We start from the raw sequence: 16402 nt of genomic DNA on the forward strand, positions 1-16402 counted from the left end.
TTGTCACTGTTGAATTAATCATAAAACTTTCCTGGTAGAGACCACTCCTATACGATGGATGTGCCGTAATTGATGGCACCTATAGGTTATTTTAAGGGGGTAAAAATCTTGTTGCACAGCACAACCTTTCCACAAGGATTGGAGAAACTCTCTTTGACGCACAAAATTTTGGTACAAACACTGGGAAAGTAAGAAAACGTTTATATCATACCAACAGTTAGATTGGAGTGCTGCACAAACCAAATTTCAGTACACACGGAATAGACTTCTGGCCAAAGGAGAAATGAGAAATCGTACAAGGGAAGGAACAATGAAGAAAACCCACCAAAACATTAACAAGATTTGTGTAAATAAATAGTGCTTTTGTCCAAGAATTCCTCAGAATATGTTACTGTGAGCTGATTGAAGGCGAGAGTGATGGTCTGGTCCAGCTATAACAAAGTGACCCACCAAAAGCACTTCTAACAGCAGCCAGTAGATCGCTGTTGCCGTCCAGCCGCCACATCAATGGTGTCAGGAAGATATCTTCATCAACAAAGAAGGCATGTTGAAGACAACTCATTAGCATTCTATACAGCACATTATATAAAGAACAAGAGCAACAGATTTGAACGGGAAAAACTTAGGCAAGAAGGGCATGGCATAGTTTTCAAGCACTTTCCGATGAATTTTTCCCAAGAAGCAATAACAAAATTTGAACACGATGGTACAGAAAATGAACTTTTTGGTACATTCTGGAAATGGGTACTTTTTCATTCAGTTTTCTGGAAACAATTACCAAAAACCAAAGCAAAAGAATTTTCACCGACAGAGAAAGGCCCAAATCCCATGTATATCACAACTATTCCACTTGCACAATCAAGGAACATTGAATTTTTACCATATGCTGGCCATGACCATGATACTAATATATGAAAAACGCATTTAGATATCAGCAGCTTAACAAGACAAATCCAATTCTAAAGAATCTAATACTTCGCAACTACAGCCACAACATCAGTATTGTAATGGATCAGAGGGGAGCTAAAAGCTCATTCAAACCCCTGACTAAAACCATATAATGCAGTCAAACTTTGACAAGGATCACGGAATACTATATGTTACTGAAATCAGCTAGGACACAAATTGCAAAGGAAGATGTTAAGAATATCATAACTGAAAGTCAACTTATAAGAATGCTTACATTTCTTCCTCGGGTTCATTTTTTAGAGCATTGCTGGCTATGCACTGGAAAGCGGCTTCTACATTGAAACCTTCTTTTGCAGAAGTTTCGAAGTAAGGAATGTTTCCTTTGGAAGCACACCATGCCCTTGCCTTCTTCTCAGAAACCTGAAATTTGGAGTAAATAAGCTCTTACACAGATTTTACATATAGACATGAAAAGAGAACACTAGAACCACACAAACCCTTTAGAATACCACTTATTGCTACAAATTTTTAAGCAAAAACAAGCGGACAACCATAGATTTATGCACAAACAAGAACAACCAATCATCCTACAACTCCAACAATTATCAACTTTAAGCTCACATAGACAGACCCCGTGGGGAAAAACCTACTGTTCTATTCTTCTTCAATTAGCTCTCTTGTTTCGGATATGTATCTAAAACAATGCTTAATTAGTGATCAAGCGACTAGAAGAAAGAAAAGATCAACTTACCACTCGGCTATTACCGCCATCAACATCAATCTTGTTCCCCAGTACGATAAATGGAAAGTTTTCCGGGTCAGATGGGCTGGCCTGGACAAATCCAGAAGGCATAGGATATAGTTCTTTACATGCAAACGGCAGAGAAAGAAAAAGAAAAATAAGAGGTAGGCCTACAGATCACCTGAATCAGAAACTCCTCCCTCCAATGGTTGAGGTTCTCAAATGATTTCATGACGTTCACATCATAAACAAGAACACAACAGTCTGCACCACGGTAAAAAGCGACACCAAGGCTCTGAAATCTTTCCTGTCCAGCTGTATCCCATATCTGAAAGTATAATAGTTGTCAGCCCCAAAGGGGTATCGATGCCACAGCTGAAGATGTCAATTTTAAATACCACTACACTGAAGGAATAAAAATGTAAGATTTTTCCGATTTCTTTAAAAATAAGTTGTCCATGACTCTGAATTAAATGGAATGGCGTTCTTGTTGGTTATTCTTTCATATTTTACCTCGAGTCTGAATGGCTGTGACTGAATGGAGTGGTATCTTTATTCTCCGTGGATTCTCTTAGAAATCTTTTTCAATTAAGATCATTGAAAATAATGGCGTTTCTCCTTTTTCTCATAAAAAATTTACAAAGCAGCTGGGCCGCCTCTCAACTTAAGTAAAGTTTCTTTATGTGGTCTTCGGATAACAATAATCACATGATAAAAACAAATTCCAGAGGAAAAAACCTATTCACAATCTTCGTCCTCAAGGGTGTACCATGTGTAAGAGAAATCTTTGGAGCACAAATACAGTTATAGTTGCATTAGTGTGTGGTTTTTAATTAGAGGCTTAGTTTAATTTTGCTTCTTTTCATTGTATTCCCATGGTGAACTTTTCTATCACCAATTCATATTTTTTTTGTGTATGTGGTAACACTGTTTGAGGATCAATTGGTCATGAGAGAGGGAGCCACTTGTTCCTTGAACAGTTCTTGCAAAAGATCCATCTAAATACTCCCTCCGTCCCAAATTCTTTGTCCGGTCCGCAAAATGGAGTGTTAAAAATAATACAATTTTTGCAAGAAAAAATCAAAAGTTTTTCAACAACTTACTAGTTATCAATGAGTATTTTTAATTTGTGAAAAAAGTTTGAATTTTTTCTTGAAAAAATTGCATTATTTTTAACACTCCATTTTGCGGACTGGACAAAGAATTTGGGACGGAGGGAGTAACAGAAAACCAGATATTTCGTCTTTCAGAGTCTTTAAGCTTTTTTCTGATAAAGATATAATTTCTAACAATGGATGGAAGTGAAGTCTAAAGGCTTCTAAGGGTAGTTCATATGTTTTTCCACTAGACACGTGATACCAGGAGACAGAAACTCTTTCTGGTTGATTGGAATGGCACAAGAACTCCGCACTTGATAAACTGCAGCTATCTGGTAAAGAAAGAATCTGTAATGTGGTGAGAGAATGCCTTTACAATTAATATTGGTGGATTGACTAAGAATTTCAAATTAGGCTAGATCCATTCAGAACCCAGTTTGCCTTTCTTGTACCAGATTCAGTGGTCTTGGACCTAATTGCTGCAGAAATGTTTCTATTTGCATATATCAATCTCTTAGATTCTCCATAAAAGCCCTCCAAATCTTCATAAGAGACTGCCAGAGACAAGTTGCTAACAGCCTAACACCTCTTATTCTGAAATTTCAATTCCACGACGTCATGAATGCATTGATGATGTTGAATCCGTTATAAATGGGAGAACTAGTGGGTACAACTTCATCATTCTCTAAGAGTGGATGGGGTGGAATGCTTCCCCCATCTAAAAGAAAAGTTCTTGAGGGGATGACAAAGAAGTATGCAACCTCACAGAAATTGTGTGGTGTCAAAGTAGAGAACATGAAAGGAATACAAAAACCTTTTTAAATCTTCAGGAACACTAGAAAATATAATTAAAAAAGCGTACTAAAAATTCAGATTAAACGTCAGGAGAAAAATGGAAATTCCATGAGAATAGTAAATGCAGCTCCCCAAGTTGTCTTGATTAACCCATGCAATCTAGTCTCTAGATAATCCTTTAGGATATAACTTTGAATAAACAGAGCTTATGAGAAGAAACAATTATGATCAGGGATAGCAATTAGTAACTAATAATATAAGTGGAATTATAATGACACAATCTTCATTTGCAAGATGTCACACATTAGCTCAGACCTTGATAACAACAATGTTAAGGCAACAAATTCAACCGTTTGGAGATCATTGAATATTCTTCAGTCCGTGACAACACAAGAATATTCAGGGATACTGATTTCCTTTCTTGAATATGTTTTGTTTATACGCACATTCAACATAGCCATCACAATGGTTGATAACTTGATCTTGTACAAAAGCCAAAAGGACAGGAACATAAATCTACAATCATGTGGAATAGTTATATCATATCACCTGCAAGGTGAAAAGCCGATCCTCAAACTGGACTTCTTTGGTCAAGAAATCAGCCCCAATTGTCGCTTTGTACTGGTTGCTGAACTTCCGATTCACATATCTAAATTCCACCATTTAAGGCCAACCCCAATTGTTCATCACCAAATAACCTAACCATACAATATAGATTTATATATATACATAAATATACAAACAAGTCGCGATCTCGAGCTTAATTAGGATACTGATTCATGAGAGAGGTCTTTCCTACCCTGTAAGTCAAAGATTCACAATTACAAACCCTTCTTTTCTTGAATTCAAAAATGTACAATCATATACATGGTTGAGAGAGAGAGAGAGAGAGCTACTGACCCGCTGTCGCCAAGAATGATGACCTTGAGGAGCATACGCCTGCGAGACGACGCCATGGAATTGTTTTCTGAAGCTTTCTAGGGTTTGGACAATTAACTCTCTCTCTCTCTCTCTCTCGTTTGTGATTGGAGACGAAAAGTGGGGAGAGTAATCAAATCAACGATAACTCTGATCTGTTCCTTTTTCACAGACCGTTTTGGTACAGAAAATGCACACCGGAGATTCTCTCTCTTCTCTCTCTCGATCTCGAAACTACAGTAAATAATAAACTAACTTTTTTTTTTCGGGCATAAAAATGACTAAACTTTTTAAAAAATCTACTATTTTAGTGCAATTTTTCCGAACTCATCAACTGCCAGTCTAATCTAACAGTCCAGAGGCTCACAAGTCACAGCCCCTCTTTTCACAAATATATAAAAACTACTCCTACTAATAAATACAGTACTACTTCGTGTAAAAATCAAAAAAAATATCTTCTTTTTTGACCGACAAAAATCATAAAATATCACTACATCTACATCGAACCTTTTCCCATCTAGCAATGCTTGGCCATACTGATCCAGACACAGATGCATTCAGGTTCATTGGATACACGGGATCTCACACAATAGACGTGAAATCCACATCAGACAGTTCTAGACACATCCGTGTCTAAATTTGTGCACTTTCGTCCGTCTCCGTAGCATGTTTATTTCCAGTCAATTATTGTCCAAAGTGCACTTTAACATTGAACGCTCAAGTTTTATTTTTCAGAGCCCTTTGTAGAAAATTAAATCTTGTTTTTTCCAATCACATGGGAACGAAATATTAATAATTAGTTATAAAAGCACATGCAAAGCTTAGAACCGAATCTTATTAGTTTTATGTTGCTAACGAAGATCATAATCCTGAAAAAATCCTCAAAAAAAAAAAAAAAAAAAACCTCGCGGAACAAAAAATTCAGTTTAAAAGCTGACTGCCAAATTTGTGTCCCATTTTGATTGAATTTGCACAAAGTCATCGCTCTCTGTTACTTAAATTTGTTTTCTCATTCTTTTTTGTTTTGACAAAAGGAAAGGATTTGTTGTACATCAGATGAAGAAAATGCTGCTCCAAGCCCCTTGCTTCGGCTTAGAAGAGCCATTCCGTCTCCCCGCGGCAATCAGAGCCTCAGGAAGCCTTTGGTCTAGAATTCGACTCCCACTGGGATTTTATCAACTTTATTGTATTGGGTCCATTCATAGTCCAATTTTAATTTGAGTCCCCGTTAGTGGACGAGAAATGGTAAGGCATCGCATTATCTTGCCTTGTTCTGTCCCTACCAATTTAGCAGTATGCATGCATCTATTTGCTTTGGGTTTTTTAACAACAGATTCATAAGCGAATCGACCTTCATCGGTTTTCAATTTTTAACCTGAACTGATCTAACCGATATACTAACACCGGATTAGATTGACAGTATTTAGCTCGCGAGAACATAAAGCATAAAACAAGAACGATACCAATCAGCCCCGACTGCCATTTTAACAGGCAAAATCCGCAACAACGACCATTTTCAAATTCAAATAAGTAAAGCCGTTCCTGAAGTTAAAACCATAGCATGTAAAGCTTGTAAAAACAAGGTAGATTGAAATGAACCACACCACTGGGTTCCACCTAGTTCATTGTGTATATACCTTACACGACATTCTAGGATAGTTACAGATTACATAATCCATGAACAGCTTATTGAAGTTTGTCAACCAAAAAAAATATGGACAAACAAATCAAAGCTAAGATTCAAGAATCATAATAAGAGAATAGCTATGTGTAAAGCCTGCCAAATACAAGAAAAAAAACTCACATCCTTTTGTCAACCAAGCTTCAAGTGAACCCTCAATCGTCGTTCTTCATCGCTCCCATCTCCATTTCTTGAGTGCTTTGTTGGGCTACGCTACTGGAGCCAGATGGATGTGATCCAGACTCACTAGTTGGTCCGCTCTGCCCACTGCTGCCACACTCTTGGGTTCCCAGTGCCACCTTTTTAAATTTCTTCAAGTCCTCACTGTACTGATTTGTGTCGTAGTCTGAGCTGCCATGAGAACTATAGGCGGTGCTGTGTCCGGGTCTGATTTCTGCGTAAAGATCAGACAAAGATAGGTTTCCTTCCAAGGCCCGTACTACCTGCACAATTCCAGTTATACACTCATCAGTCAGTGTTCACTTGCAAATATCACTTTTTCGTTCAAATTGACCATCTTGGCTCGAAGTACAAGACACTAAGGTGTATTTGGGCTTGAGTGTTAGGTTCGTAGATACACCAAGCGTGACTTTGCACTTGTTTATATGTATCAAAAGACATCTGGTCTAGTTCCACCTTTCCAGTCATACTAGATACATAATTATCAGATTTTTTTTTTGTGATCGGCAAAGAAAATTTCATTCATCGATGAAAGTGGTACAATTAAAAAAGAGAAGCATTGAGGGAGCCTTGGAGGATGCACAAAACTCTCCTACTACTGCTACTCGAAAATTCTCAACATAATTTTCAGATATTGGATTTTCTTTTATCCAAATTTTGCATCTCTGTAGCTTGCAGTGATTTATGACTCAGAAAATTATTGACAAGTGATCCACTGCTATTAACTCATTGGGAAGCAGAAACAAATGATGCCAAATCTCTTGCTTATGGGAAAGTATTCAGCGATTAGGAACCACCACCGTCATCTTTGGTCTCAGCGACTCATGATCCATATAAACTAAGTGGGGCGGCTGGGCCACAGATCCACATACTCGGGATGTGAAAAGCCAACTTGTGAATTCGCAAAGGGGAGATTCCAAACCTCATATGATCTGATGCGACAGACCAAGAGGACACTGCACAAAAATTAATGTGGTGGTACGGGGCCTCCGGCACCATGGAGTTTGGTCTCAAATGTCCTAGCCATGACGAATAGCATTCCCAGGCCTAACTTCCACGCGCAAGCAACGTTAATACGTGATCGTAGAATCAATGATTGGAGAACCATTCCACAATGCAAGAATATAATTATTTTCACCGCCTTGCCTAGATAACAGGTTGTTGGCTCCCTTCAGATAAGAAATATGCCTACAACAGTGGATTTCCTTAATTTCCCTTTCTTTTTTTTCCGGTCAAACGGAAATTCCTTAATTTCCCATTACCAATAACCTTTCATGCTAAAAGTGAAAATAATTACCTGGCTCATTCGTGGTCGATGTCGCGCTGAATGACTCACACAAGAATCAGCACAAGAAACCATACGAACCATCTCATTGTGGTTGTAATCCTTCTGTAACCGGTGATCAACAAGGGCATCAAAATTTCCTGCTTCCAAAGCTCGCGTGAGCAAGGGCCTTGCCTACAACAATGTGAATTTTGTCAGCATATCCGGAAAACCAAAGGAAAGCTAAATAAAACCTAAACAAAAGAATTTCTTCATTGTTGAGGAAGCCGTAGCAGTTTGATGAATTCCTTACCCAGTCTACCAAGCTATCCTCCGTGGAAGATTGAGAATAGTCAAAGGGCCGTCGTCCGGTAATCAACTCCAGAAGCATGACTCCAAAGGAGAAAACATCTGACTTGTCTGTAAGTTTTCCAGACGAAGCATATTCCGGAGCTAGATATCTGCAAGTAGTGAGCATTTGAAAGGTGAACATGATTTATAAGGACTACTGCATACAAGAGTAATGCCATGGCCAGTCAAAACCGGATCAGAATTTCAAACTTGGAAATGAAAACATAGAATCCAGAAAATCAGAAAACAATAAAGAAAATAAAATACCAAGGCAACAGAAACTCAGTTTCATATTTCAGGATCAACTTGGCCCAAGATAATCGGTAAAGCTGAACAAAGACCGGTTATACAACTTGAACCCAAGTTTAAAGCAAATACTCTTATGAAAGTGAGAATTCAGAATATATAAAAAAAGCTCCATTGGTGTATGATCACTCGTTTCTAGGAACACACAAAAGATCCAGTGCATATGCAGGTTGTACCCAAGACTCAGACCAATAACCACCATCAAAACACAATCACAACAGATGAGACATGAGAGGAAGGTCTAACCCAAAAGTTCCCATCACCCGGGTAGATATATGAGTGTCGGCATCAGGAGAAAACTTTGCAAGTCCAAAATCTGCAACCTGAGAAGAAATTAGAAATTTCCAGGTTTACTGACAACTACGATAATCGATAGTAAGAGGAAGTCTAGACAAACTAATCAGTGATTTGAATCCAGTTTTCTTTAGCTATTACTAAAAACATCATTCCACTCCTTGCAAGTTGCAACAGATAGAATCTCACTGATAATAACTAAAGGTAAGGGGTAAAAATCTACCAATTTTTCTAAAACAAAATGAATGCCAACTTCATATAGATAAAGCAAACGAGAAACAAACTCTGGCAGCAAATGGGGCTGCAGCTAGATTTAGTGATTTACTACATTATACATACTTTTGAATCCAATGAAGAAATCTTACTTTTGCCTCAAAGTTAAAATCCAGAAGAATATTCGTCGCCTTGATGTCACGGTGTATGATCTTAGGATGACCTACCAATACAGCCATTAGAGATTAACAATTCAGGCACCATATGCCAAAGAACAATAATTGTCTCTTGCTTCCACACCGAGAAATAAGAATAAACATAAACAGAACTTACAGTCCTCGTGCAAATATGCTAGTCCTTTTGCAGCCCCTAGAGCAATTTTCAGTCTTGTGGGCCAATCCATGTTAGGTCTTCCCTTGCCTGAAAGTTTTTATTTACTATGTCAAAATCCTTCTATGAACCACTTGATTAATACCAGACCCTTGAGTCCTTACCTTGCATAACCATACAAAAGCAGCAGAAAATAGAAAATCAGATAAGCATGAAGATAACCGAATTGCCTCCTTGATTTGCTTTTAATGAGTAAATCATGAACTACCAGAATTACTCACTGTGTAAATGAAATGCCAATGTGTTGTTAGGAACAAACTCATAAACAAGCATTCTTTGGGACCCAGTGATGCAGTATCCAACTAGTGTAACCAGATGTCTATGATGCACTCTGCTAATGATCTCAACCTCAGCTTGAAATTCACGCTCCCCTTGACCACTTCCTGCTTTCAGCTGTTTAACTGCAACTTCTTTCCCACTTGGAAGGACGCCCTTGTGCACGTACCCAAACCCACCTTGTCCAAGGAGATTGGCCTTTGAAAAGCCATCTGTTGCCATTGCCAATTCTTCATATGTGAATGTGCTCTTCGAGAAACCTAAAGCCATCCCAGGGGAAGGTGGTGTGAGTGGGTTTTCTCCTCCTGTATGATTAGACCCATAATCTCCACTGCTGCTTATTAATGGAGGAGGAGAAAGCACCGGTGAGCGGGGTAGTTGTGGCAAAACTACATGTGGAGGAGAGGGTATCGGAGGCATTCTGACTGCATGACTCCCCGGTTGGGGAGTATTGTGTTGCCAATGCTGTGGCAGGACACCATATGGGTCATCTGGAAATTATACACATGCCAGAATGAGTGGACGAATTAGGTATAAAATTGTCAAAGTTGGTCTATTACTTCTTTTTGTAAATATAAATTACGAGTAGTACTATCTATTCTGAAGTTTTCACCAGGATCTTATCGAAATAAGCTCTATAAACATGACTAAGAAACAGTCGGTTGTGAATCTGAACAGATAGTAACATGTTGCCTTCTTTCCATTTTTTCATCCGTCTATAACTGGTGCCAACCAGATAAGCATGTTCTGAAGCTACAACAAACATCACTCTATCATGTTACATTTTACTTTATTCATAGAACAAGTCAATTATCCATTGATAATAGGAGTGGCTGTCGTGTAGTCACAAGCAGAATTCTATCAACTCTAACCTGACCTTTTAGTTCTTTTCCCGGTATTTGTTGTGTCAATTTTGGTTCGTGTCTGGTTTTCGTGTTACTGTTACCAAGTCATATCGAATTTCCACATCTACTCGATCCACAATATGTGTGAAGACATTTAAGTCTTCTTGTTTCCACAAGTTGAATTTCATCAAACGAATACAATGGATATATCATAAAAAACAAATTAATCCCAACCTAAATTATTATTATTTTATTTCAAAAGCTGAACTGTATTTTGCAAGTTGTGGCTTCCTTTTTCTACTTAGATGACTCCAAAAGATTCAAGACAAGGCCATAATGTGAACAATAAATGAATAGAGATATTACACTAACTTTTACAGAAATTCTTATTCAGTTGGATGTCTTCACACAATGACTTCTAGCTTATGGTGACAACCTGAGTTGCAATAACATCGCATCTACAGCTAAGCCTCTATGTTATGGGTTAGACGTATCTACTTCAAATTAAAAAGATTTGACCCAAACACTATTATTATAATATCTATGTGACCATACGTATCATCCTTGCGTTCGCGTCAACCAAAAAATAATTAACCATAAACCGCTAACTTTGTTGGGGGTTCGAGTTTCTTACGATGTTGTGAAAACATAGTCCCAACCTCCTACTTCATAACCACAATCTCAGAGTAAAAATTCATCAAATTGCGCCAAAGAATTAAAAAACAACCTCAGTCCATGCAGAAAACTAATTCGACAACTCTAAGAGGAGAAAAGAACCATTGCAAGATGTTGATAGAATAAACATTCATCTATCTATCTATCTATCTCTCTCTCTCTCTCTCTCTCTCTCCCATGAAAAAACATTCATCTTGCTTGAGGTCAATCTTTCCCATAGCGTTTACCGAGTGTTGGGGTTCAATTTCTCAAGGTGCTTGCTTGATCTCTAGCTATTTTTATTAGGGAAAATTTTAAAATACCCTGTAACCTTTACACCAAAATTCAATTAGACTCCCAACCTTTTAAAAACATCAATTTTACTCCCAATGTTATCTTCCGTTAATCAAAATGCCCCTTTCCGTCCAAATGACTAACAGATTTCGTTAAAAGCTAAGTTAAATAGCGTCCCGATCGAATTTTGATGATTTGAGCCGTTCAATGTATTCAAAACGTGATTTTAAATGATGCTCGCGAGAAATCAGCAAAAAAAATGACCGGAAAGAGCTTCATTTGAACAGTTTTTCATTGAATAGTTCAATAAAAAACTGTTCAAATCAAGGCTTTCCCGGTCATTTTTTTTGTTGATTTCTCGCGAGTGCCCTCAAAATCACGTTCTAACTTCTAATCATATTGAGCGGTTCGGATCATCGAAATTTGATCAGAAAATGAGAGGTGCAGACCGAAGCAAAATCCGGACGTCCGAACTTGAATAATGCAGCTCCCAAGAATGTGATCTGGTGTGAACAAAAGGGGGTGCCGCAGTGCCCGGGCCCTGCACAACTCCAAACATTCTCACTAATTGTGCTACTTTTTCAGGTTACTATGAAATTACATGTGATCTGGTGTGAATTATGCTACTTTTTAGTTGCACGTATATATTAAATGGCAGATACTTGTTACGCACAACTATGTTTCTTCCTCAGAAACAACAAAACAGTAGTCTACGCTTATAATAACATAGAAATACAAGATTTTTACTGATATGTTTTGACGAAACTATTTGGCAAAATATATGTTTTTTCAAACAATTTTTAAAAATAGTGCAAAACGCACATCCCATGTGCGTCATGCATATGCGATGTGCGTTATCCTTGCTGGCATATGCTTCCCGGGCCAGCTGGTATCGAGGCTGTATCTCGCATATCCATCATGCATGATGCATATTAATTATGCGTTATGCATATAGGATACGCGTCATGCGTATTAAATGTGCAATTGTGCCTGATGCACAACTTATATGTTTCATGTTTGTTATACATATAATGGATAATATATTAAGTCATTGAAGTATCTAATGAAATGGATTGAAGATTTCGTTCAAAAAAAAGACAAGAAAATGGAGAGAGAAAAAGACAAGAAAGAAGACACGAAATGGATCCAACATACATGAAGCGTTCTGCATATGCTTTACACTTTTGGGCATATATAGTTGATGTACTTATACTCACAGTTTAAACAAACAAAAAAAACGAAGTTTTGTCAGTAAAAATGTTAAAAGCAAAAAATAAAAAATAAATCATAAAAGTGCAGTTCACAATTTGGGGAAGTGAAAATCACCGCCATGTTTTTTTTTTTGCTATTACGATTTGTATAGAGAAAACGTTATTTTTATTTTTTTTGAAACAGAGCCAAATAGAACTAGATTAGCTCTGTAGGCAAACAATTAAAAAAAAAAAAATCTTGTCCAATTAAAACAGTTTTTTTTTTTAGTAATAAAAACTAGTGAAACAAAGTTTTTTGCTTTGGAAGTACTTCATTGCATAGCCTCTTTTTTTTTTTCTAGCAACTACCATCAGAGTCGGTCCTGAACTAAAGCAAGCGTTGTGGTCGTTTTAAGCCCCCCAAAAGTGCGAATTTTAAGGGCCCCTCATATTTTAGTACCCCTAGGTATCTTTTGTAAGACAAAAAAAAAATGTACATCGTATAAAAGGCCCAATATCAAACTCAAAAGAAAAATTGTGCTCAAATATTTGAAATGGATGAAAAAATTTCCAAATACATGGATTGCTTATAGAGTACTATTGACTATTCCCATTATTGTTGCAACTGGAGAACGAAGCATTTCAAAGTTGAAGTTAATTAAATCTTACCTTCGCTCAACTATGTCACAAGAAAGGTTTAATGGACTCTCCATTCTATTTATTAAACATGAGATGGTGCATAAGATTTGATTGTTCGGACAAAATTAGTACTTTTGCTGCTAAAACTGCAAGGACATTAATATTTAGATGATGCTTTTAAAATCTTGTAATGGTTTCTTTTTTTTATTTTTTTTTATTTTACGATTAGTGATATATAAGTGACGGGTTTGAAATATTGAAATATTTGGCTATTGTTTTAGGGCTATTCTTATTGATAGTATTTGTTCTTGGAAGGGTAATGGAGTTTGTCACGAGGGTGGAAGTTGTGGCCCACTGAATATGCCATCGTGATTAACCCTTGATAATGGAGTTTGTCACGAGGTGTATTCAGTGGGCCGCAACTTCCACCCCGGAACTCCACATGTATGAATATGCATCCGATATGCATCCAATGTATGGTTGGGGATGCAACCATTTAGATAGTGCAACTTTGAAATTAACAAATTTCGTTATTCAAGCTTATGGATTAAAATCTAGTCGAACAATATCAAACAAAGGCTGTTATTCTAAACTTTGGCCACTCCTCACTGTTATAAGCTAGAAAGTTTTATTTCCCAAATTTAACATAAGCTTGCTTTCATCTCATTCCATAAATCCAAAATCATACTAAATTAGCACTTGTAAACAATACCACTTAGCTATATGTGAAACTCTACAAGAACTCTCTCCATTTTCTTGTCTTTTTTCTGAACGAAATCTTCTATCTATTTCGTTAGATACTTCAACGACTCAATATATTACCTATATATATATATATATATATATATATAGAGTCTGGTTCCCTTAAGGGATCCCGCACGGGCTTACCGTGCGGGACTCCCATTTCCCGATCGAATTGGGACGATCCGAGCCGCTCAAAGTGATCAGAACGTGATTTTAAGAGTACCCGCGAGAAATCAGCAAAAAAAATGATCGGGAAGGGCTTGATTCGAGCAGTTTTTTATTGAACAGTTCAGTAAAAACTACTCGGATCAAGCCCTTCCTGATCACGTTCTGAACACATTGAGCGGCTCGGATCGTCGCAATTCGATCGGGAAAGGGGAGGTCCGCACGGTAGACTGGTAAGGGATCCCTCACTGGATCCGTGGTGTGTGTATATATATAACAAACATAAAACATATAAGTTGTGCATCACGCACATTCAATATGCATCATGCATACAGGATGTGCGAGATACAGCTTGGATACCAGCTGGTCGGGAAGCAAGGATAACGCACATCGCATATGCGTGACGCACATGGGAGGTGCGTTTTGCACTATTTTTAAAAATTGTTTGAAAACATGTATATTTTGCCAAATAGTTTCGTCAAAACATATAGATCGGAAAAACCTCGTAGAAATAAATACATATGGTGCGGGGTCAGCTAAGTTAGCTAAGTTACAAATACTGTGTCCGCCACTTATTGTGATTATACTGTGATTATACGATAGACCTAGTAACATTTTGCTCGATCATACTTTCAAGAACAAATCATACATGAAATATAACAAGAGCAATTGGGCGAAATTGAATCCATAACAAGAAGAGCGAGAAATCGGAGATCGTACCACCTTTGGGCCCAAGTGGTGGTGGGCAATAGTATTCATGCTCCCTCCTCCTCTTCCTCTTTCTGAAGCATATGTACCCAAGGCCCAATAGCACAAGAGTTAAGAGGCCTCCAATAACTATCCCAACTATAAGCCCCACCGACAAATTCGGCGGCGCCGGCGGCAGAGGGGATGCCGGAGGTGGCGGAGGAGGCGGAGAGGCCGAAGAATTGGAAGTCGTCGCCGTCGCCGTTGGTGGTGGCGGGGGCGGAGAGGTAGTGCTCGTCGCCGGTGGTGGCGGTGAAGTGGTGTTGGTGGCCGGAGATGTGGACATTGCCCAATACTCTCACTCTCTCTCTAGATATGTGGAGAGAGAGAGTAGTTGGGGAGTCGTACAGTCGGAGAGTAGCATCTCTTGACTGTTGTTTTTCTCTCTCTAGATATTTGGAATGGGAATCGGAAGAATTGGAATGTGAATTGGGAAGAAGTGTGGCATCTAGGTGAAATTTGGGGTCTGATTTTTCACACGGTAGAGGAATTTTCCCACGGGGTACAGACCGAGATATTATTCCGTGTTCCTGACCAATGGCCAATGGAGTCATAGTTTCATAGGAGTATACGATTTGCATGAGCTCTGAAAGGGCCCAATGTAACTAACGGCTATGCTGTGTCTTGTGATTGAATTCCACGTTTCTTAGGATGGGGGCGAATCCACATTAACCGGTCTCCAAAGATATTGTCGCCATCTGTCTTCAAATAAGGAAACGATAAGATATCAAATTCTAGTGTGACAACAGAAAAAGAATGCCTGTATATCATCTGGAACATAGGGGACCCATTTTTAATCAGCTGCGTTTACTTTCTTGGCTTTACGTTGAAAAATTAAATCACTAGTCTACTGGTAAATTTTTTTTTACGATAACAGTAACATTTTATTAGAAAGAAGGAAAAGAATTTCAACTCAAGTTGGAAAATTCAAATTAAACATTAAAGCTCAGCTAAAGAAAATCCAAAATCTAACCCTATGAATGCAAACCACGCTGACGCCGCTTATTGATCAGACAGATCCTCCACCGCCCGTTAGCCACCACCGTATTCCACCTAGCCACCATTGGCCACCCAACGGAAATGCAAACTGGAACCAAAACACACCAATCTGCCACGGACGCTACACCAATTCGTTAGGCGAGAACTGGGCCATCGAACAATGACCACAGTGGGAGCCAATGCCGACCGTTCCATTCAAACCCGTTTAGAATCCATGCCATTAGGCGAGATAGGAAAACCCAATAGAAATCCAACTGGGAACAACGTAACAAGGGCAGGGGACCAAAAAAAACCGAGGGGAGAAGGAAAAGACGAAGAATCATATCCGAACAACGTCCTCGTCGGACATCCGTAACCTCCGAGCGCTACTGCCTTGAAGCACAGTAGATCGGCCTCTAAAAAACTACTAGGGGTAAAATGAACGCTGAGAACCATGACCGCTAATATCGTCCACCGAAAGCTGTCATCGCCGCCATCTCGTTGCTGTTATGGTGAGATATAATTTAATTCACTATTAAGGATTCTTCTTGGGAATTGATTTTGACACTTTCCAAATTGATAACTACACTCCCTAAGAGATTGCCAAAATCAATTCCCACAAACAATATACTTTACATATGGGAAAAAATGGATTATCGATCACTTGAGGTAATATGGTTAATACAATCGGTTTTGGTAAAACCTTTCATTGGGTTGTTCCATAAATTCC

At 38.3% G+C, this 16402-nt stretch overlaps 2 protein-coding genes across 3 annotated transcripts; both read right to left on the bottom strand.

The window, feature by feature from the left end:
* Positions 1-189: 189 nt before the first annotated feature.
* On the bottom strand, positions 190-4850 carry LOC131320158 (ras-related protein Rab7). The gene is made up of 7 exons (XM_058350754.1): positions 4444-4850; positions 4317-4343; positions 4093-4192; positions 1833-1979; positions 1661-1741; positions 1184-1329; positions 190-525 (listed from the first exon to the last, which is right to left on the bottom strand). The coding sequence occupies exons 1-7, from the start codon at positions 4497-4499 to the stop codon at positions 462-464; spliced, it is 621 nt and encodes a 206-aa protein (XP_058206737.1). The 5' UTR covers positions 4500-4850; the 3' UTR covers positions 190-461.
* A 1175-nt stretch (positions 4851-6025) lies between these two features.
* LOC131320160 (proline-rich receptor-like protein kinase PERK1) lies at positions 6026-15225 on the bottom strand. 2 transcript variants are annotated; one of them, XM_058350755.1, is made up of 8 exons: positions 14668-15225; positions 9362-9907; positions 9084-9170; positions 8903-8973; positions 8490-8566; positions 7900-8047; positions 7620-7781; positions 6026-6585 (listed from the first exon to the last, which is right to left on the bottom strand). In XM_058350755.1, the coding sequence occupies exons 1-8, from the start codon at positions 14978-14980 to the stop codon at positions 6298-6300; spliced, it is 1692 nt and encodes a 563-aa protein (XP_058206738.1). In that variant the 5' UTR covers positions 14981-15225; the 3' UTR covers positions 6026-6297. The 2 variants fall into 2 exon arrangements, with proteins under 2 accessions (XP_058206738.1, XP_058206739.1); XM_058350756.1 differs by having other exon boundaries at positions 14671-15156.
* Positions 15226-16402: the final 1177 nt, after the last annotated feature.

Source organism: Rhododendron vialii, chromosome 3a (assembly GCF_030253575.1).
Source record: "Rhododendron vialii isolate Sample 1 chromosome 3a, ASM3025357v1".
In the NCBI taxonomy this organism is placed as follows: Eukaryota; Viridiplantae; Streptophyta; class Magnoliopsida; order Ericales; family Ericaceae; genus Rhododendron; species Rhododendron vialii.

Bases quoted from the DNA above. Each gene is read 5' to 3' on its own strand.
- LOC131320158 (XM_058350754.1), bottom strand. From the start codon at position 4,499: ATGGCGTCGTCTCGCAGGCGTATGCTCCTCAAGGTCATCATTCTTGGC. The intron at 4,344-4,443 runs GTCAGTAGCTCT...TTTGACTTACAG, and splicing joins ATCATTCTTGGCGACAGCGG to GGTAGGAAAGACCTCTCTCA. The intron at 1,742-1,832 runs GTGATCTGTAGG...GGATTTGTCCAG, and splicing joins GGGAGGAGTTTCTGATTCAG to GCCAGCCCATCTGACCCGGA.
- LOC131320160 (XM_058350755.1), bottom strand. From the start codon at position 14,980: ATGTCCACATCTCCGGCCACCAACACCACTTCACCGCCACCACCGGCG. The intron at 8,567-8,902 runs GTAAGATTTCTT...ATTTCTTCTCAG, and splicing joins ATTTTAACTTTGAGGCAAAA to GTTGCAGATTTTGGACTTGC. The intron at 6,586-7,619 runs GTAATTATTTTC...GGAATTGTGCAG, and splicing joins ATCGACCACGAATGAGCCAG to GTAGTACGGGCCTTGGAAGG.